The 21,520-nt window shown below is 41.5% G+C and overlaps 2 protein-coding genes across 5 annotated transcripts in view; one reads left to right on the top strand and one right to left on the bottom strand.

Annotated features, from left to right (window-relative positions):
* SYN2 (synapsin II) overlaps nucleotides 1-21,520 on the bottom strand; it is a 418,695-nt gene that overhangs the window by 126,509 nt on the left and 270,666 nt on the right. The gene's annotated exons all lie outside the window — the stretch shown is intronic.
* The window catches only part of TIMP4 (TIMP metallopeptidase inhibitor 4), a 59,745-nt gene that overhangs the window by 27,547 nt on the left and 10,678 nt on the right, over nucleotides 1-21,520 (top strand). Inside the window, exon 2 of the mRNA XM_048857167.2 lies at nucleotides 9,219-9,316. Coding sequence (XP_048713124.1) covers nucleotides 9,219-9,316 — 98 coding nt within the window. The remainder of the gene's footprint in view (nucleotides 1-9,218; nucleotides 9,317-21,520) is intronic.

A 21,520-nucleotide genomic window follows, 5' to 3' on the forward strand; every position in this document is an offset into this window, starting at 1 on the left:
CATTGTAAGGAGAGTGATCACTTTAGATAAGCTGTTACCAGCAGGAGAGTGGGGTGGGGGGAGAGAAAACCTTTTGTAGTGGTAAACACCCATTTTTTCATGCTTTGTGTGTATAAAAAGATCTTCTGTACTTTCCACAGTATGCATCCGATGAAGTGAGCTGTAGCTCACGAAAGCTTATGCTCAAATAAATTGGTTAGTCTCTAAGGTGCCACAAGTACTCCTTTTCTTTTAGAGAATAGGAAGAGGTTTAAATGGAAGTAAGTGTGACAGCCACAGAATATTAATTAGAAACTGTTGTCACTGCAAGATGTATTTGGGAGGATCAACATCTAAAAGCAACACCAACTGGAAATATATAGACATACAGACCACAACAGCTTTATCTTCTATCCATTTACAATTTTTGCTGAAAGCTAAAGAAAAGACAGTATGTCCATATACAAAACCCATTGTAATGGTGTTGAGTAAAATTGTGTCAGAAGCTCTAGAACATTTTACTATCGTGTACTGAAAATAACATAGCTTTGAAATGTACTTTGTCTCATATATGGGGAAAATACTTTACTTATTATATATTTATTCAGACCAGTCTGGATGTATGTGTTCTTGATTACACTGTCACTGTAAATGAGCCAATTTTGGAAAATAAACTCCACTAAGTTCAAACACATGTCACTTATTGAAATTACCAATTAACTAGGATGAACAACAGAGGGCCATTTCCTTCTTCCTGCAATTTTTCAGCAATAACCAAGTTAATCTGCACAAAGTCCAACTCAGTTTCCTCTTTTGAAGGACTAATATAGTTTTGTCATGTATGTACCACATGTTGGCCCAGCAATCAAGGGGTTAATTTAGGCACTGTCAGCCAATGCCAATGGATGACTGGGCATCAAAATAGCAGATGAAATTCAATGTTGATAAATGCAAAGTAATGCACACTGAAAAACATAATCCTAACTATACATAAAAAATGATAACAGCTAATGTAGATCCTACCACTCAAGGAAGAGCTTTGAGTCATTATGGATAGTTCTCTGAAAACATCCACTCAATGTGCAGCGGCAGTTAAAAAACCTAACAGAATATTAGGAAATGGATATATAAAACGACAGAAAATATAATGCCACTATATTAATCCACCACTATATAAATCCAGAGTACACCCACACCTGGAATACTGTGTGCAGTTCTTATCACCTTATCTCAAACAAGATACATTAGAATAGGAAAAAGTACAGAGAAGGGCAACAAAAATGATTAAGGGTATGGAACAGCTTCCATGTAAGGAGAGATTAAAAAGAGTGGGACTTTTCAGCTTTGAAAAGAGTTGACTAAGGGGGGAAAGCACCTAGCATTGGCCACTGTGAGATGGCAGGATACTGGACTAGATGGATCATTGGTCTGACCCACTATAGCAGGGGTGGGCAAACTTTTTGGCTTGAGGGCCACATCTGGGTATGAAAATTGTATGGCGGGCCATGAATACTCATGAAATTGGGGTGCAGGAGGGGATGAGGGCTCTGGCTGGGTGTGCGGGCTCTGAGGTAGAGCTGGGGATGAGGGTTTGGGGTGCAGGAGGGTGCTCTGGGCTGGGACCAACGGGTTCGGAGGGCAGGAGGGGGATCATGCCTAGGGCATGGGGTTGAGGCATGGGAGGGAGTCAGGGGTGCAGTCTCAGGGTGGCGCTTACCTCAAGCAGCTGGCAGAAGCAGCAGCATGTCCCCCCTCCAGCTCCTATGTGGAGGTGCATCCAGGCAGCTCTGCACGCTGCCCTGCCCGCAGGCGCTGCCCCTGCAGCTCCCATTGGCTGTTGTTCCCAGCCAATGGGAGCTACAGGGGCGGCGCTTGGGGTTGGTGCAGCATGTGGAGCCCCTTGGTTCACCCTACGCGTAGGAGCCGGAGGGGGAACATGCCGCTCCTTCCTGGAGCCACACAGAGCCACGGCACGTGAGGAGTGGGGCAAGTCCCTGACCCCGCTCCCCGGCTGGAGCTCAAGGGCCAGATTAAAATGTCTGAAGGGCCAGATGTGGCCCCTGGGCCGTAGTTTGCCCACCCCCACACTATAGCCATTCTTATGTAATGCTGATTGGCAACCTGACAGCAGCTCAGAGAAAAAAAGGACTGGGAGACAGAGGGGCAGGGTGGAGCGAGCACGCTGGAGAAGGGAACTCCTGCCTGCAAGCTGCTGAAAAGTTACTCAGAGACAGCACCCTAGAAGATGATGACTGGACCAGTGGGCTGAAGAGCCTACAGAAATCAGGGGGAGGTAGGAAGGAGCTCAGGACATGGCTGGAGTCGTCAAACCCTGATTCAGCTTGTCTAGCTTAGGAGCCCTGAGCTGGAACGCAATGGAGCGGGTGGGCCTGGGCTCCTGTACTAGCTCCCTGAGGCACTTAAGAACAGAGGGGGGTTTTCAGACCCCCCGGGCACCAGGAATTGACTAACAGCCTTGCCAAACTGAGTGGACGCCGGTGCAATGCTCCACCTGGCCAGAACGGGTGCTGTTGCAGCTGACACCCCAGTTCACAAGGTAAGACAGTTTTGTGGAGTATAATACAGTGATTCAGAGGTTTACATTGAAGAGAAATATTACCTAAACTAGCGTTGCCAGATGTCAGTCTTCACAGAACATCCATGAGAGAGTCAAAAGTTAACTACTTAATTAAAGTTTGTAAAAAGATATTTAGTATATTATAAATAGCAAATTAGAACTCAGACTTTTATACAAGTATGATTTTTTTTATCTTGTGAGGCAATAAGGGAAGCATGGAGCAGAAGCAGCATGGTAAGAGATTTTCATTAATATTTGGGAAAGAAGGAATACAAATATTTTTAACATTTACCTAAAAATACAACTAAATGTACATAGCAACATTCATCCTAAAATATTACAAACTGATTTAAAAAGCCATATGGAAAACATTTCACCCACAAGTGAAATTCATTCTTCTCCAAGTTGGAATGTGGTGCTATTTAACATCACACATCAACACTACCTCACAGTAAGATCCTAGTGAACCAAGCACAAGTCTGGGACCCAGGAACGTCTGAGTTCCAACTTGGACGCCTCAGCTGACTCCATGTATGGGGCTGGAGCATTTTAGCCACTTTTCATCTCAGTTTCCCCATCTATAAAGGGTGGGTAAGAATCATTTATTTTATAGGGCTGTTATGAAGCCTGCTGTTTGTATAGCACTTACCATGAAAAGTGCTAAGTACTATTTCTACAGTGGCAAGGTAGGAAAGAATTTATAAATCAAACAACATATTCAATGCAAAAGGCAGAAGGAACTTTAGGTAGATTGCGTATAGCCCTTGTGTATTAACTTCAAACACATTCACATACCTAGATTCTTCATAAGGAACCAATCACGATATGGCAGGGAAAGTGGCACTACTATGATAAAACAACACAGTAGCGACTGTTTCAAGGTATATGGAGGAGAGGAGAAGCCAAGTCAGTAGTGCTACAGTTGAAACCACTTTTTAAACAGAACTACAGACATGGGGGAATCACGTTATAAACTTCTTCTGCACCGGGAGTGGAGAATTAGGATTGCGTAAGCCAAAGAATGCTAAACCAGGAAGTGCTTGTGGTTAAAAACAGAAGTAACTGCATGAATAAGAGGTTTTCCCAGACAACTAGACGACACTCATTGAAAAAATTAATTTAAAGGAAAGAAAAAAAGAAAAACAGGAAGAGCTGGAAGGGCCAGACAAATTTTTGTGTGTGTTTGAATCAGACTCGAAGAAAAACTACTCCAGTTCCAGACTTTCTTTAACATGCATCATTTATTTCCCTTAAAACCTCAAGTTAGACTCCCTTCAGCGTCATAAGTTAAAAGGCAAGATTCTTTCTCTAAAAACTTAAGTCCACTAAACATGGACTGTTTTCCCCTTAACTTTAACACCCAGAATAATGGGTAAATGATAGAAAAAAGTTGCACTTCCTGCCATGTATAAATCCAGGGGCCCCTTTTGAGACAATTATAGATTTTGTGTATGTGTGTTCCTCACACAGAGTAACAAGTATAGCTTAATAAATAATTTAAAAAGCTTCTATTTCCACAGGAGAACAAAGGAGAATGTATCTTTAGCAAAAGTTTTATTACATACAAATACTGTGTGTTATTTCAGAATTATGGAGCTACCCTCAATTGCAGACCCCTAGTGTCCTCCTCTATATCCAGTGAGCTCTTTTTTGTGATATCTTTTCTTTTAATAAGCAGTGTTAGTGAGGACGCCTAAACCTGATTCTGATTTAGACCTTTTCCACAATACAGTAAGAATTAATGCACACCATCTACAAGTACTTTTTATGACAGGTTTCAGAGTAGCTGCCGTGTTAGTCTGTATCTGCAAAAAGAACAGGAGTACTTGTGGCACCTTAGAGACTAACAAATTTATTAGAGCATAAGCTTTCATGGGCTAAAGCCCACTTCATCGGATGCATAGAATGGAACATATAGTAAGAAGATTTCTATATATACGTACAGATAAGTTGGAAGTTGCCATACAAACTGAGAGAGGCTAATTAGTTAAGATGAAATATTATGAGCAGGAGAAAAAAACTTTTGTAGTGATAATCAAGATGGCCCATTTAGACAGTTGACAAGAAGGTGTGAGGATTCTTAACTTAGGGAAATAGATTCAATATGTGTAATGACCCAGCCACTCCCAGTCTCTATTCAAACCCAAGTTAATGGTATCTAGTTTGCATATTAATTCAAGCTCAGCAGTTTTTCGTTGGAGCCTGTTTTTGAAGCTTTTCTGTTGCAAAATTGCCACCCTTAAATCTTTTACTGAGTGGCCAGAGAGGTTGAAGTGTTCTCCTACCAGTTTTTGAATGTTATGATTCCTGATGTCAGATTTGTGTCCGTTTATTCTTTTGCATAGAGACTGTCCGGTTTGGCCAATATACATGGCAGAGGGGCATTGCTGGCACATGATGGCATATACATGGGTAGATGTGCAGGTGAATGAGCCCCTGATGGCGTGGCTAATGTGATTAGGTCCTATGATGGTGTCACTTAAATAAATATGTGGACAGAGTTGGCATCAGGCTTTGTTGCAAGGATAGATTCCTGGGTTAGTGTTTTTGTTATGTGGTTGCTGGAGAGTATTTGCTTCAGGTTGGGGGGCTGTCTATAAGCGAGGACTGGTCTGTCTCCCAAGATCTGTGAGAGTGAGGGATCATTTTTCAGGATAGGTTGTAAATCTTTGATGATGCGCTGGAGAGGTTTTAGTTGGGGGCTGAAGGTGACAGTTTGTGGCGTTCTGCTATTTTCTTTGTTGGGCCTGTCCTGTAGTAGGTGACTTCTGGGTACTCTTCTTGCTCTGTCAATCTGTTTTTTCACTTCAGCAGGTGGGTATTGTAGTTTTAAGAATGCTTGATAGAGATCTGGTAGGTGTTTGTCTCTGTCTGAGGGATTGGAGCAAATGCAGTTGTATCTTAGAGCTTGGGTGTAGACAATGGATCGTGTGGTGTGTCCTGGATGGAAGCTGGAGGCATGTAGGTAAGTACAGCAGTCACTAGGTTTCCGGAATAGGGTGGTGTTTATGTGACCATCGCTTATTAGCACAGTAGTGTCCAGGAAATGGACTGCTTGTGTGGATTGGTCTAGGCTGAGGTTGATGGTGGGATGGAAATTGTTGAACTTTTTATGTGGAAGTATATTAAAGCACTTAAAATCTGCATTAATAAGTGGGTGTATAACTCATTTGTAGATGATTTCTCGTCTACAGTTTAGAAGAAGCTGAACCATGGAATTTGCTACTCACACGTGAAGAACCCATTCCTTTCTATCCAGCTCATTTTCTAAGCCTACTATGCTTCCTTCTAGGATCTAGGAGCACTGTACCACTCCATGCAAGGATTCATGCTCAGAAGCTGCAGCCATCTGTATTGTGTTGATTAATGCATCCATTTTTCTCTGCAAATAAGCAGGAAATGAAAATTGCCTATCATTAGCTGAGGCTGACCTCTATATTGCTCTAAAGAAAACAACCTGGTTTTTATTATAGGCTTTCACGTCTTTTTTTCCTTTAGAAATAGGTTTAAGCCACCATATACAGAGTATGTTTTCACCGTTTACTTTCTAGAGGAATGCATGATTCTTGTTTAACTAGTTATGATTAAAAGCATTTCTACTTTAAAAGTGTTACACAAACTAATTTCATTTTTCGCAGATCTAATTTCTGAGAGACCTTTCCCTACTCTAACTTGTTGACTATGATTTTTCTGAGTGCATTGAAAATATTTAAGTGTCATGTCAATGCTGCTAGCTTATTAAAAAAAAAAGACATAAGAATAGCCATACTGGGTCAGACTAACAGTCCAGCTAGCCTGTATCCTGTCTCTGACAATGGCCACTGCCAGATGCTTTACAGGGAATGAAGAAAACAGAGCAATTTCGAGTGATCCATCCCCTGTCATACAGTTTCAGCTTCTGGCAGCTGGAGATTTAGGGATACCTGGAGCATGGCGTTGTGTCTCTGACCATACTGGCTTATAGCCATTTATGGACCTGTTCTCCATTAATTTATCTAATTCTTTTTTTAACTCAATTATACTTTTGGCCTTCACAACATCCCCTGGCAGTGAGTTTCACAGGTTGACGGTGGGTTGTATGAAGAAGTGCTTCCTTTTGTTTGTTTTAAACCTGCTACTTATTAATATCATTGGGTGACCCTTAGTTCCTGTGTTATGTGAAGGAGTAAATAACACTTCCTTATTCACATTCTCCATACTATTCCTGATTTGACAGCCCTCTGTCATATCTCCTCACCCCCGCCCCCAGTTGTCTCTTTTCTAAGATGAACAGTCCCAATCTATTTAATCTCTCATATGGACACTGTTCCATAACCCTAACCATTCTTATTGCCCTTCTCTGCACCTTCTGCAACTCTAATATATCTTTTTTGAGATGGGTGACCAGAACTGCATGCATTATTTAAGGTGTGGGCATTCTATGGATTTCTATAGTGACATGGTATTTTCTGTTTTATCTATACCTTTTCTAATGGTTCCTAAAATTGCTATCTTTTTAGACTGCCACTGCACATTGAACAGATATTTTCAGAGAACTATCCACAATGACTCCAAGATCTCTTTCTTAAATAGTAACAGCTAAGTTAGATCCCATTATTTTGTATATATACTTGGGATTATTTTTCCTCTTTCAATGCTAAAAATAAAACAAATGAACAAACAGAACCATGAAAGGTGTCTGAAAGCTGTTTCCACAGTTAGTAAGTACTGAAGGACAAATTCTGGCATCGAACATGAATGCCCAAAATGGCACAACCAGGACAGGAAGTGTGTAGCAGAACAGCTCCTCCATGACTCTGTAGTTCCCCACTACAGATGCAGAGACACCACTCTACAGATCCATCACTGACTGCTCCACCTATGGAAGAGGTCATATAGATGGGGTTAGAGCTGTGGCTGTGATCTGTGCTTTGGAATGCCCATATCTCCTGACTGTTAGGATCCATGCACTACCTCTCCACACTAATTACTCTTCCTCTTCACAGGAATAGCCTGCAAAGGGCATGTGGGACTGTGGCCAGACAGAATTGGGGACAAATTAATACCCTTATTAATATTAATTAATTCTTATTTTGGGGGCAAAAGCACAAAGTGTAAGATTTTGGCCCCAATGTATTATTCTTAACACAGTATTAGGCCTGGTCTACACCTAAAATTTAGGTCACCCTGCCTACATCGCTCAGGGGCGAGAGGCATAGTTAAGCCGACCTGGGATGTAGAATTCTGTCACCCTAACTACACCTCTTGAGGGGGTGGATTTACTACAGTGACGGAAACAACGTTCCAGTGCTGTAGCAAGTGTCTACACTTCAGTGGTGTAGCCACAGCGACACAGCTGTGCTGCTGTAGTGGAGACATATCCTAATACTCTGTGCCTAATATTCCACCCTTTTACCTAATATTTTTAGAAAATCTGGTTAGATAGGGAAAAAAGACACACTTTTAACCAACAATCAGAAAGATATTTCAGTTTCTGTGTAATATGTCTGGTTGATTAGAATGGCATTCCAAAGCCTTCCTGGAGTGTTTTAAGAGGTTTGAGATAACATAGGAGTTTTCTGCATGAGACTATACTGTTCCCGATAACAAGTAGGAAAATGAAACATTCTGCGAGGAAAAGACAAATGAGCAAGACTGGAACATGATAAAAATTGTAGGCAAAATGCCCCTGCTGCAAGCTCGAAAGGAGGATTGTACCTGCTGTAGCAACACAGAGGAGAGTGCAGCATGAACACTCCTGTGGAGCCAGACACCACACTTTGAGAAGTTCTCTCCTCATTAGGCTCATTCACATACTGACTGATTATTTATAGTACACATTAGCTAAATGTTTCTTTCTTGATTATAAAGATTGAAATAAAAAATTTCCCCTCTGCACAAAGCAGCTAAAACAGAGAAGACATCACTAAAGGCAATACTAGAAGTAACTCATTTACACTGTTTAATAAAAGTTACATATGGAATCTGAGAAATAGCTACTGAGGTGCAGCTACTTGCCATCACAAGAGATGTAACTTTGATGCCTGACCTCATCTTCTTCTCTTTCTAATTTTCTACACGGTATTCATATTTCTATCTTGCCTGCCATGGTCTTACTGAATGCTGACTCTGGTCCATTTCATTGCTACTCTGTATTTCAGGGGCCCAACACAAAACACTTTGAAGTCAATGGGAGTTGAATCAGGCCTGCAGATTAATCAAAGCTCACTAGTGGATTTAGACAACCAATTCTCATTTAGCTAATGTTTGTCTCAACAGAGATTTTCAAAAGAGCTGAGCAGCTACCAATTCCTACTTAGGCACCAAAATGAAGTGGCTCATTGGGAGCTGCTGGGTACTGAATCCTTTTGAAAATCTGGCCTGAAATCTACACCAGAAAATTTCAGAATCATATGATATATTTTGGTTCGTTGAAAATGATGTAGTATTTACATGGCAGGTTATGCCCTGTATCGTTTTTATTTTTTCAGGAGTTAACTCAGTCTTGAACAATCTTGTACTAACAAGCTTTAAATGCTACTGAACATTTTCTAATGTCCAATAGAAAAACATAGCAATCTGTTACAATTATTTTAATAAATGGAAAAATGTAACATATAGTACTGATGGAAAAGTCAGGCATATGCTTCTTTGCAAATAAAATCTTTTTCCCCCCTTGCAGTGATTCGTGCAAAAATATCCAGTGAAAAGGTGGTTCCTGCCAGTGATGACCCACTTGACACTCACAAAATGATCCGGTATGAAATCAAACAAATAAAGGTACATGGAATCACTTGGTTATTTTGACATTCAATACTGCTGACTAATGTACCAGGGCATGAACCAGCTCATGCTGATGTCAATGACAAACTTCCCTTGAATTGGGAGTAGGATCTGGTTGGCCTGCAGCTCTTTTTTTCTATTTATGAATTATTTACCAACAGGCTGATTTTGATAAATGTATTTGTTATTCATAATTGTTTGATGAATACTGTATGTAAACATATTTTAACCTATGGATTATTTGAAAACTATTCATTATGCATCTTTGATTATTTTCTGCCTGAGGTGTATGTTTAGTCACCTAAGTGTCAGGGCATTATTTCTACTTTCTGATTGGAAGACACAAAACTTAACAAACAGGCAGGCACTTACAGCAGGAATAGCAAAAACCCTTGATCACATGTGAACAGTGGTATTTGCAGAAAAATCAGCCATCCCCCCCCCCCCCCCCGGATATTTCTACAAAATCCCACCTGTATGAATGTTCTAAGGAAAGCAAACAACAAGTGGGAGTGCACAAAATCCAAAAGTGATTCAAACCTGGGAAAAACGTTCACAAAAAAGTTTTTCCTACTATTTGTCCAGCTCTACTCACAGGATACATTCATTAATGCACTCTTACATGGACAGATCTTGGTCCAAATGGAATCATTGACAAATTCACTGATGTCAATAAGACTATGATTTGGCTATACCCTGAACAAAAAAATTGTACGCTGAATCCTTCATTTTAAAGAAAAATATACTGTTTTTCTTTTTGGTGAGTGGAAGTAGAAAGATGGGTGACCACACTTTTTAAAATTGGTTACTGTTAGTCTCTTCCGGAATCTATTTTTGGAAGAGCAAACATGACAAATACAAGGCCACGTCTACACTACCTGCCGGATCGGTGGGTAGTGATCGATCTATTGGGGATCGATTTATCTCGTCTAGTGTAGACGCAATAAATTGATCCCCGATCGCTCTGCCATCGACTCTGGAACTCCACCACTGCAAGAGGCGGAAGCGGAGTCGACAGGGGAGCAGTGGCCGTCAATCCCGCACTGCGAGGACGTGAAGTAAGTGATTCTAAGTCGATCTAAGATATGTCGACTTCAGTTATGCTATTCTTGTAGCTGAAGTTGCGTATCTTAGATCGATCCCCACCCCCAGTAGACCAGGCCATAGAGGGAGCACAGGAACTGACCTACTCAAACTGGCGGTGGAGGTACAGATACCAGCAGGCAACAACCTTAATGATGATGCTAATCACTTTGATTTCCAGGACAACACTGACAATCACAGTTTGTACTAATGGGTCTGTGCACGACTCCATAGACCAACTCAGGAAGAACAATGTTTACCCCACTGGTCAGAGCCATTTACCTAGCTGCACTGATTGAGCTGCCTGGCAATGTGCTTCCACTTGCTCAATGCAATTCTTCTCAAAGTCGTGGACACCTGCCTTTATGGCGTGGCCTCATGCAGTATGATCAATTGCCAGTTGCTCAAAGGTTGGGTCAGAAATGTTCTTTTTGTGCAAATTTTGTTTCAGGGTGTCTTTGAAGTGTTTCATCTGCCCCCCACACTTACAATTGCTGGAACTTAATTAGAAATATAAGACCTGTTTTGATAAATGAGTCTCAGGCGTACGAATTACATGTCCAGTCCATCTCAACAGGGCACAGATCAAATGAGCCTTGATGCTGAACAAACCAGCTTTCACCAGTACTTCTGTTGGAAACCCAGTCCTGCCATTTGATGCCCAGCAATTGTCATAGGTGTCACAAATTCAAACGGTCAAACTTTTTAATGTGCTGTTGATAACAGGTCCATGATTCACACCTGTACTGCAATTATGTGAGCATTACAGACTTTGATTTCTGTCTATAGACAGATTCTGTGTTAATGATTTCGGTCAGGGATTGGTTTAGGAAGATCCATGCAAGAATCTTTCTGGCCACAGAGAGCAAAGAGATACCGTGGTAGTTACCAGAGTTGCTTTTTGAACCTTTATGCTTATGGATAATGATGAATTGGCATCTTTCAGTTGTTGTGGTATGGTTTCTTGAAGTCAGATATGTAAGAGAACTTCAAAAAGCCTGTCAATGAGATTTCCTCCATGTTTTAAAACTTCAGCTGGAATGGCATCAGGACCAGGAGATTTGTTATTTTTCATTGCTTGAACAGCCTTCAACACTTCAGCTCAAGTGGGTGAATTGACAAGTGCATTGATGTGGGCAATTTGTGGACATTATCCAGTGACTCATCAGAAACAGTAGATAAATGATTAAGTAGTTCACTGAAATGTTTTGTTCACGCCGTTGTTGGTAGATGGCACTGTGATCTGTGATGAGATATTCATCATTAGCAGTTGTTAGCGGTGTCAAGGAAGACAGAGCAGGGCTATACACAGCTTTAATCGCCCCATAGAAACCTTTGGAGTCATGATTATCAGTGATCTCCTGTAGTTTATCTACTTTACAGTCAAACCACATACTTTGCATTTGGCAGAGTTTGCATTGGTGTATACCGCAGGCTGCCCTACATCTGGCCTTTTTTGTTTCAGAGAGCGGGTCAGATAAGAGCGCAGCATGCCCTTATTGCTTGACATCAAGGAGATCTGATATTTCAGAATCACTATTGTCAAACCAGTCTGCATGACAGTGTTTTATAAACAATCCACAATCGTGTTACAGATTGTGTCACGCAAGGATACCCATATGGCAAATGTGTCATAACTGGTCATTGGAAGAGTTTCTAAAACAATAGTTAGCTGTGTTGAAAATTGTTCGGCAATTGACAGATCTTTCATTGGGAAAATGTTACACACTTAACTGATTGGTGTTTTGGATAAATAGAGCACTTGGCTAAATAAGAGGGTGGTCAGTCCAACAATCAGCTCCACATAATACCAGAATTATGCACACGTCGTCCTAGATCATGATGTCACGCCAACACATTGTTGATCAAATGCCAATGACATGAGCAAATGTACATCCAGGTCATTTTTATTTGTTGGGACGTTGGAAGACAATGTTTTAACAACTAGATGATACTCGACCCCTATCTTCAGCAGAAGTAGGCCAGTGCTATTCATCTTGCCAACCCCATGTTTACCAAATATGCCATGCCATGTAGAAATCATCACAGCCAACACAAGTGCTCAAGTCACCTGAAATAATCAACTAGTCTCTACAGGGAGTCAATAGAATCAGGTCTTTTAGTTCAGAGTAAAATTGCTCTTTATCCTCATGAGAGTTAGTCATCGTCAGTGAGTAAGCACAGATCAATGAAGCGTAACATCCACCTTTCAAGGGCAGTTGGGGCATCATCAGTCTGTCATTTATACCAATGGGTAGGCTCTCCAAACAAGAGACAATATTATTTCTGATTGCAAAGATGATTCCTGCTTGTTTTGTGGGCGTCCCTTCCAGAAGAAACTGTTCTCAGCACTCTGCTCAATCAGTTGTCTCTCTTCAGCAAGTTGAATCTTGTTCAATGCCTCAATGTTGATACAGTATCTTTCAAGCTCTCAAACAACCAGAGCAGCTCACATGACAGGAGAATCAGTTTGGTTTGAATGATCAATAATGTATGAACATACCACATTGCAACAGTAACACAAAAGGAAACTTTTCAAGGTTTGTTTGAATTTTGACTGCATGATGGGACACCCTCCAGCCAGGGTAAGCTGGTGAGGGCTGTTCGGGATGAGCAATTTTGGGGGAATCTTTTCTAGCCTCTTCCTCAGATTGAGGTCAGCTGTGCTGTCCCTGAATAGAGCAGTCATGTCGATCAAGATGCTGCCACACTATGGTGTCACCCCAGGTCAATGCAGAGTGACCAAATTCTTGACCAGCCCACATGCAGATTTCAAGACTATGACTCCCAGCAACGTTCATCGACTGTCAATTTTGCCATTCCCCATCGCTGCAGGATTTGTTGGATTGTTGAAGGCTGTGCGAGAATTTGTTTAAAGTGAACAAGCAGTTGCACACCAACTCGCACACACTCTCAGCCAACAAGACTCTTGCCAGTGGCAAGGTGTGACAGGGTACTATTAGTAACACTCTGGTCACTGAGTTTGCTGCAGCACTGGGAAGAGGGCAGGCCTAATTGAAGCCAATTATACATGTTCAGTTGAGGGATTATGAGCACCTGGGTGCTAATCACTGGGTTAATGATGTAATTGGGAGAATATGAACGGAAGGAACAGGAAGCAAGGGGGAACTCAGGGGGCCTCAGAAGGAAAGCTCAGAGGATGAGCCTGGGCTGAGCAGTGAAGGCTGGGAGGGGCATCCCTTTGCTGTAAGCCTGCAGTACACTGTTATTATGTAAGCAAAGAATAAATACACACCTTGGTGAAAGATAATCTGGTGTGTGTTTGTGATCGTAAAACCATCCAAACTGGCCAGGCAGTGAAGTACACTGGGTAGCAGCAGAGGTGCCCAGTGACACAAGGTAAACCGAGACAACTGAAAGACTTACTGGCTGCAAGTTTATTTTTGGAATGTCCTTCTCTTAGACCAGTTGCCCAATTGCCCAGGCTAGTGATCCTGGTCCACCTAACCAGAATCCCGTTAGCCAGGGCATTTCAGAGTAAATCCTTTAAGCCTTCATGTCTACTGTAGTGGCCTAGAGAGCAGAGCTGACTACCATAAATCGCCCTGTAAGGCAATCCCCTATTTATCCTGTTTCCACAGTCCCAGTACATGGTGGAGGGGTTGGACGTGGAGAAGGCCACCTTATTGATCATCACATAATAGTCCTACAGTACCATTTATTTTTAAATTCCCATTTTTCAGCTTTAAAGACACTACAACGGATAAGTGCTACTTGAAAATGAGATTTAATGGATGTATTTCTCTTTCACATAGTCTTATGTATTGTCACATTTATTTGGCATTGTGTTCAAGTTACAGAATGGAGCGTTAAAACATTTCTGCCCCCATATATTGTACCATACCTCTCTCAATACTAAGACTGATTAAAACCTTTCCATAAATTTCCCTTTTAGAACTGATTTTTATGTTGAAAGTGAAATGGATCTGTTCCATAACATTTTGCCTTTAAAGGAAAACTTTGTACTATTTGTGCTTACTTCACAAACAATCTACAAATGTAAAAGATTAGAAGTATTATCATCATTGCTGCATGAATACTGCAAAAAATTATTAATGAACATTCATCTAGCTTTGTGAACAAATTTACGTCTACTGCATTTGCACTTTTTTATTCACACCTATGAATTTTCTAATGCAAGGGTCTCAAACTTTTGTATACATCCTGACACAAAGACTGTCTCATGGACACTTAATTGGTGATCAAATGACATCCCAGTGGCAATTGCCTCAAGGAAAAGCAGCACTATGAAAGTGTTTTAAGCTTCTTTTAATGCAATTTACAGCTGGAAATAAATCTGGTTGGAAATATTCCACTGGAATGATTTTCTGACAGTTTCTGATAGTTTCCAGAAAACTTAAATTTTCCATAGGAAAATTTTAATTTAAAAAAGTATTGATTTAAAATCAAAATGAAATATTGCAATTTGGATCTTTTCGACCTGAATTGGAATATTTTGTTTTTTGAACTGACCTAACATATATTGCTTTGAATCAGTTCAACAAAACATTAAACTGCATTTTCCTACGAGGGATTCAAGGTGTGTGAGGTAATATCTTTTATTGCATCAACTTCTGTTGGTGAGAGACACAAGCTTTTGAGCTTACATAGAGCTCTTCTTCAAATCTGGGAAACATATTCAGAGAGTATGTCTACACAGGAATGAAAAACTCACAGCTGGCCCAGGTCAATTGATTCAAGCTCACAGGACCTGGGCTCTGGGGCTGAAAAATTGCTGTGCAGATGTTCTGGGACCCTGCAAGCGGAGGAAGGTCTTGTTGCTCAGGCTTCAGATCCAGCCTGAAAGTGTACACAGCAATTTTTAGCCCCGGAGCCTGAGCCCAACAAGACTGAGTTAGCTAACCCGAGCCAGCTGTGGCCATGCCTCAGGGTTTTAGACTTGTGTAGCTGTATCCACAGTGTCACAGCTAAATACAAGGTGGAACAGATTGTTTAGCATAAGTAGTAAACATATTTCAAGGCCCAGTTCAAGGTGAAGTAGCCTGGTAACAACCCTCCAGTCATAGGCGGGAAAGGAAGGGATGGAGGGGAAAAAAGAAGAAAGGGGGGATTTGTTAATGGGTTATAGATTGTTGTAATAAACTATAAATCCAGTGTGTCTGTTCAGTCTATGATTTTTAGTGTCTAGCAAAATTTTGAATTTAAGCTTCCAGGCTCATCTTAGCCAGCAGAAGTTGGTCCTATAAAAGATATTACCTTACCCACCCTGTCTCTCTAATATCCTGGGACCAACACAGCTACAACAATACTGCACACATTTTCCTATGGCACATTGCCTTATAGGCAGGACCGGCTCTAGGCACTAGCAAACCAAGCACGTGCTTGGGGCGGCACATGTCCAGGGGTGGCATTCTGGTCATCATCTTTTTTTTTTCTTTTTTCCCCTCTGGTGGCATTCCGGCTCTCAGAACTTGGGGTGGCAAAAAACCTAGAGCCAGCCCTGCTTATAGGACTTGTAGTTCCAACCCCCATTCTTTCCTAGGGATCAGGTTCCCCTGGAGAACATCATCTCCCCTAACGCAATATTGTGATTTCTTCTGATTGAGCTGGATGGTGCAGACTCTGCATGCATTATGGGAGATATAGACTGGCACACAGGAGAATATAGGGGCTGGAACTACAGCTCCCATAAGGCAATGCACCATAGGGACATTCAGTTTTACATTGAAATGATTCAGAATGAAGCATTTCAACAAACTGAAAAGAAATATTTCAATATCAGGAATGCTGAAATGCTTTATTTTTATAAAAATGTTAAAACAAAATGTTTCACATCTATTAACTGATTTTTGAGGGGGGGGGGAATTTCCATTCTGTGAAAAATTTTGAAGTTTCAACTTTTTGTCCCTTTTCAGGATAAAAACAAATGTTGAAATGTCAGAATTTCCTGTGCAATGGAAATTCTAACCTCTGCTCAGCAGTAGCTGTAAACAAGGAGGAGAAGCTAAAACTATGGAACCACACAATTCTCTGTGTCCCACTAGTAACTGCTCTATTGACACAACTGCAAACCACTGTGCTTACAAACAAATTTGCTAGCAGAACTGTTCAAAACTGAATGCAAATTATGTATTCATGTTTACAAATATTTGCAGCAGAAACTTGATTCTAAATGACTCACCTCCATTAAGAAAACAGAAATGTGATCTACAGTATGTGTTTAATAAACATAGCTCCAATTTCAAATTATTAATATGAAATACCCTTAGTGGACTGTTTGTGAACTGACATATGTTTGCAAGAAATATCTTTTAAATAATTTGAGGTCAATCAAATTATTCACTAGCAGAAAGGGCTAGATAAGATAAATAAATTGCTCACTACCTATGGTTCATCCAGCTCTAGTCATTATGAATAAAGAGTGACATGTATTTTTGAAAAAAGTTCTTAATTATTTTAGAATTTATGACTGAAGTGCCAAAGTGATGTAATTTATGACACAGTCAAAATATGTTTTTCTCTGTATTTCTGGGTTCATTTAAGAAGTTCCAGGTTTTGAGTACAAGCATCTATGGTAGACAAGTGTATTTCAAAATCCTCAGAGAAGAAACTGTGGCTACTTAAGAAATCTTCTTGTTAAGACTTTATATAGTAGCTTGTGTATTGATTTTTAAGGTCAAATTCTCTCTTTAAAACAACCACCATCACCACCATGCTTGCCATCTTCTCAAAAGGATATTAGCTGATTTTTAAATATTTCTTTATTCACATACGTACGTAAGAGATTCCTATTACATCTAGAAGGACTTTGATTTTACAAAGCACATTCCCCTGCAAACACTTAAGCAATTGATAGTCATACACACACAAGTAACCTCTTTGGCTTGGGCCCAATTCTATTTTATACCTTTTGTCATTATTTCTCAATCTACAATCTACAGTCCAGTTCTTCTTTGGTGGCACTCTGAAATTTCGAACTGTTGGGGCCTTTTCTAATTTCCCAAAAATTTTTAATAATTAGAGGACTCAATCAAAAGCACTGAAGTCAAAAAAAGTTTTTCATTTAACTTCAGTGGATTCTGAACTAGGCCCTGAGTGGGGAAACAGTCAGTTAGGAATAAACACACTACTGCTGTTTATTTTTTAATAAAATGTTTTAATGGTGCTACAAGCTGATGCAGCAGGGAAAGAGTTCACAATTTCTAACTTCTGGCTAGACTTGAACTAAGATCTGAGTCTCAGGCTTCCACCCTGGAACATCTGTTGTTCAGCTGGGTTAGAGCCAAGCCGTTAATTACAATATTTATAAGCAAGGGTGAGTAGAGTTTTTGTTTGAAGTGACGTAGTCCTATACTCCCAAGTGTAATAGCCAACATGAGATTTAGCAGAACTGCACTTTTTATGGAACAGCTATTAAATTCAATATGCTATTTTTTAACAAATAGTTATAAAACCATCTTTGCACTTGTCTCATAAGAAGTTACCTAATTTATTGTGTTCAAAGTATTAGAGTGACAAGGTGGGTGAGGTAGTATCTTTTATTGGACCAGCTTCTGATGGTGAGAGAAACAAGCTTTTGAGTTTACACAGAGCCGTTCTTCAGGTCTGGGAAATGTACCCAGTGTCACAGCTAAATACAAGATGGAATAGATTGTTTAACATAAATAGTTAACAGATATTTCAAGGGACCATTCAAGGGGAAGTGGCCCATTAACGCCACTCCAGTCATAGGGTGGAAAGAAAAGAAAAGGGGGGGAGGGGGAAAAAGGGCAGCTGGGGGTGCAGGGAATTCTGGGTTATAGATTGTTGTTATAAGTCATTACAATGCAGGGGGGCAGATTCTGCCACCTTTACTCACGAGAAAATCAACAGGACTAGTTGTGGATTAATGTAGTACTTCATTTGCGTAAAGGTCTAGTAAAGGTAAGACTCAGGTCCAGTACTGGCTACATCAATAAGCACTACTTAACTGAACCGTAATTAGTCAGTCAGATCTATTTAAACTGTAATTCATGTGGAACAGTGGCCTTGGTTGTAAATCTCAGTCCCTTGAATAACTGAGACCTAATTAGAAGAACCTGGTTGTCAAAGCAGTAGTTTTCGATGACCGCACTTCCTGTCTTTTCCCAACATATGGCATGTTTAAAGTGTTCAAATAAGTTACGTCAGAAAATGAAAATATTCACATTTTTCCTAAAATTCACCTTCTTCTTCCACACTGACAATGTATCTCTCTGGGATCTCCTATATATTTGATGACTGGCAGCTACACTGCCTTGCACTATGATCTCATCAGTTTTCACCGCCTTTGGAAACTCAGAACTGGTTACTATTTGGATGGAAGATGCTACAGAGGAAGTAGGGTTATTGATTCAGTATGTGGCACTCTTTCCACCACTTTTGTAGTGTATTGATGCCACAGCACATCATTAGAAGACACTATGCTGTAGGAAGTACCATATTTTAAGATCTTGGCCACTCAGGTAATTAAGGATCTCGTGACTATTTTGGACAGAGTTTTCCATAGTCGTTAGAACATCTCACGTAATTAAAGTTCAACATGTGCGTAAGTGTTTGAAGGATCAAGGCCTAATAGACCAGACTTCATTTTACAATACCAAACCTACATTACACAGGAGGTCAGACTAGATGATTTAATGGTCCCTTTCTTGCCTTAAAACCTATAAATCTATGAAATACTCCTTAACCACAATCTTTAAATTTTCTGCTGAACATTTTTGTGCATTTAGGCCAGGATACATCCCTTTGGACATTCCCAAACAATCTCTCCCACCTTCGGGGTATACCTACACTGCATTTTGGAGAGTGCAGATGCAAGCTCTCTAAAATTGCTGTAAAGACAGCTCTTTGAAGTTGAAGCTAAGGCTGGGGTTCTGAAGCCTAGAGAGGTGGGGGTGAACTTCAGAGCCCAAGCTCCAGTCTGAGCCACAATTTTAAAGCACTATCTATACAGCTATTCTTAGAGTGCTATCAAGCTAAACTTATTCCATTCTTTTAATTGTTCCTCAGTTGCTTTAACAAGCTATGAAGTCACACAGTCTATTATGGGAAAGGTAGTAAAGCTGAACTTATAGCATCAGTTTCACTGAAGTCCATTCAAGCCCTTTAATTTAGCCATGGGATGCAAGACTTATCACTCTCATAGATCCCATTAGTGATTAAATTTTACATATTACTGCAACTGTACAAACTAAGCAAAATGCTCCTCTTCTTCTTCCGCCTACTTTTATGTTACCCAGGGGGCCTATTTAGTACTTTTCATATAGGAGAGACTTCTTTAAGCTATTCCTCTCAAAAATATTATTCCTTCTTCGAGTGATTGCTCATATTGATTCCAATTAGGTGTTTGCGCACTGCGTGCACAGTCGTCAGAAAGTTTTCCCTTAGAAGTTCCCATTGGGTCAGCTGTGGAGCCCCCTGGAGTGGCACCTTCATGGCGCTGAATATCTGACCCTGACGACCCGGCCCCTCCTCAGTTCCTTCTTACCGCCAGTGATGGTCATTGGAACTGTGATCGCTTGCCTTCGTTGGGCTCTAAGCAGGCCTTTTGAAGGGACATCTGAGGGCGGCACACCCACCATGACACTGGATCCTTACCCTTCTTTTTATGAATCGTCTATCCCACCTCTGCCGCGCTTGGTCCCTGATAACATCGGACCGCTGGGTTCTTCGCATGGTAGAAGTGGGATATTCTCCCCAATTCAGCTCCTCCCTTCCCTCACACTCCCCTTCCCCGTCCCCCTTCAGGGACCCTTCTCACGAGCAACTCCTTATCCAGGAGGTGCGGGCACTCCTCGCCATAGGAGCGGTGGAGAAGGTTCCTCAGGAACTAAGGGGCAAGGGTTTCTACACCCGTTATTTCCTAATCTCCAAGGCAAAGGGAGGGTCTCAGACCTATTTTAGACCTGCGAAGACTCAACAAATTCATGGTGAAGTTAAAGTTCCGCATGGTCTCTCTGAGCACAATTATCCCTTCCCTGGATCCAGGAGACTGGTACACCCCCCTCGACATGAAAGGCGCGTACTTTCACATAGCCATTCAGCCAGCTCACAGACGATTCTTACGGGTTGTGGTCGACCACAAACATTATCCACGGTCCTCCCATTCGGTCTATCAACAGCTCCCCATGTGTTCACGAAATGCATGTCGGTTGTAGCAGCCTTCCTCTGAAGGAGACAGGTGCAGGTATACCCATACCTAGACGATTGGCTGCTCAGGGGGCGCACCAGGGAGCAGGTGGAATCTCAGGTCCACTTTCGAAAGATTGGGCCTCAACATGAACAAGTCAATCTTATCACTGACCCAAAGAATAGAGTTCATCGGAGTGGTGCTGGACTTGGTATAGGCAAGGGAGTTTTTACCGGAAACCCATTTCCAGGTCATGTCAAATATTATTCAAGGTCTCAGGAGGTACCTGACCACTACTGCAAGGGGATGGCTGAGTCTCCTTGGCCAGATGGCAGCCTGCACTTATGTGGTCCGGCATGCCAGACTGAGACTCAGACCCCTGCAAGTGTGGCTTGCATCTGCCTACTGCCCGGGGCCCAACAGCCTGAACTCAGTGGTGAAGGTCCCAGAACACATTCTTGAGTCCCTCCAATGGTGGCTTGACCCTCAGATGGTGTGCAAAGGAATCACCTTCAACAGCCCCCAGTCCTCCTTTTCCCTAGTAACGGATGCGTCAGCTCTGGGTTGGGTGTGCATTTGGGAGATCTCCAAACACAGGACCTATGGTCACAGGACGAGCTCCCCCTTCATATCAATATCAAGGAGCTGAGAGCGGTGCATCTAGAATGCCAGGCTTTTCAGGCCCTGGTGCAAGGACTGTGCATGGCAGTGATGACGGACATCATCACTGCCATGTTTTACATCAACAAGCAGGGTGAAAGCCCATTCCTCCCCCCTATGTTGAGAAGCCCTGTGGCTATGGGAATTCTCCATAGCCCACTCCATTCACCTGGAGACATTCTAACTCCCAGGAGTTCAGAACGAACTAGCAGACCGCCTCAGCAGCTCGTTCCACAACCACGAGTGGTCCATCCATCGGGATGTCATACACTCCATCTTCCAAAGGTGGGGGTTTCCCCAGGTCGATCTGTTTGCCACTCGGAGCA

The sequence above is a fragment of the Caretta caretta genome, chromosome 7, assembly GCF_965140235.1.
Source record: "Caretta caretta isolate rCarCar2 chromosome 7, rCarCar1.hap1, whole genome shotgun sequence".
Taxonomy (NCBI): domain Eukaryota; kingdom Metazoa; phylum Chordata; order Testudines; family Cheloniidae; genus Caretta; species Caretta caretta.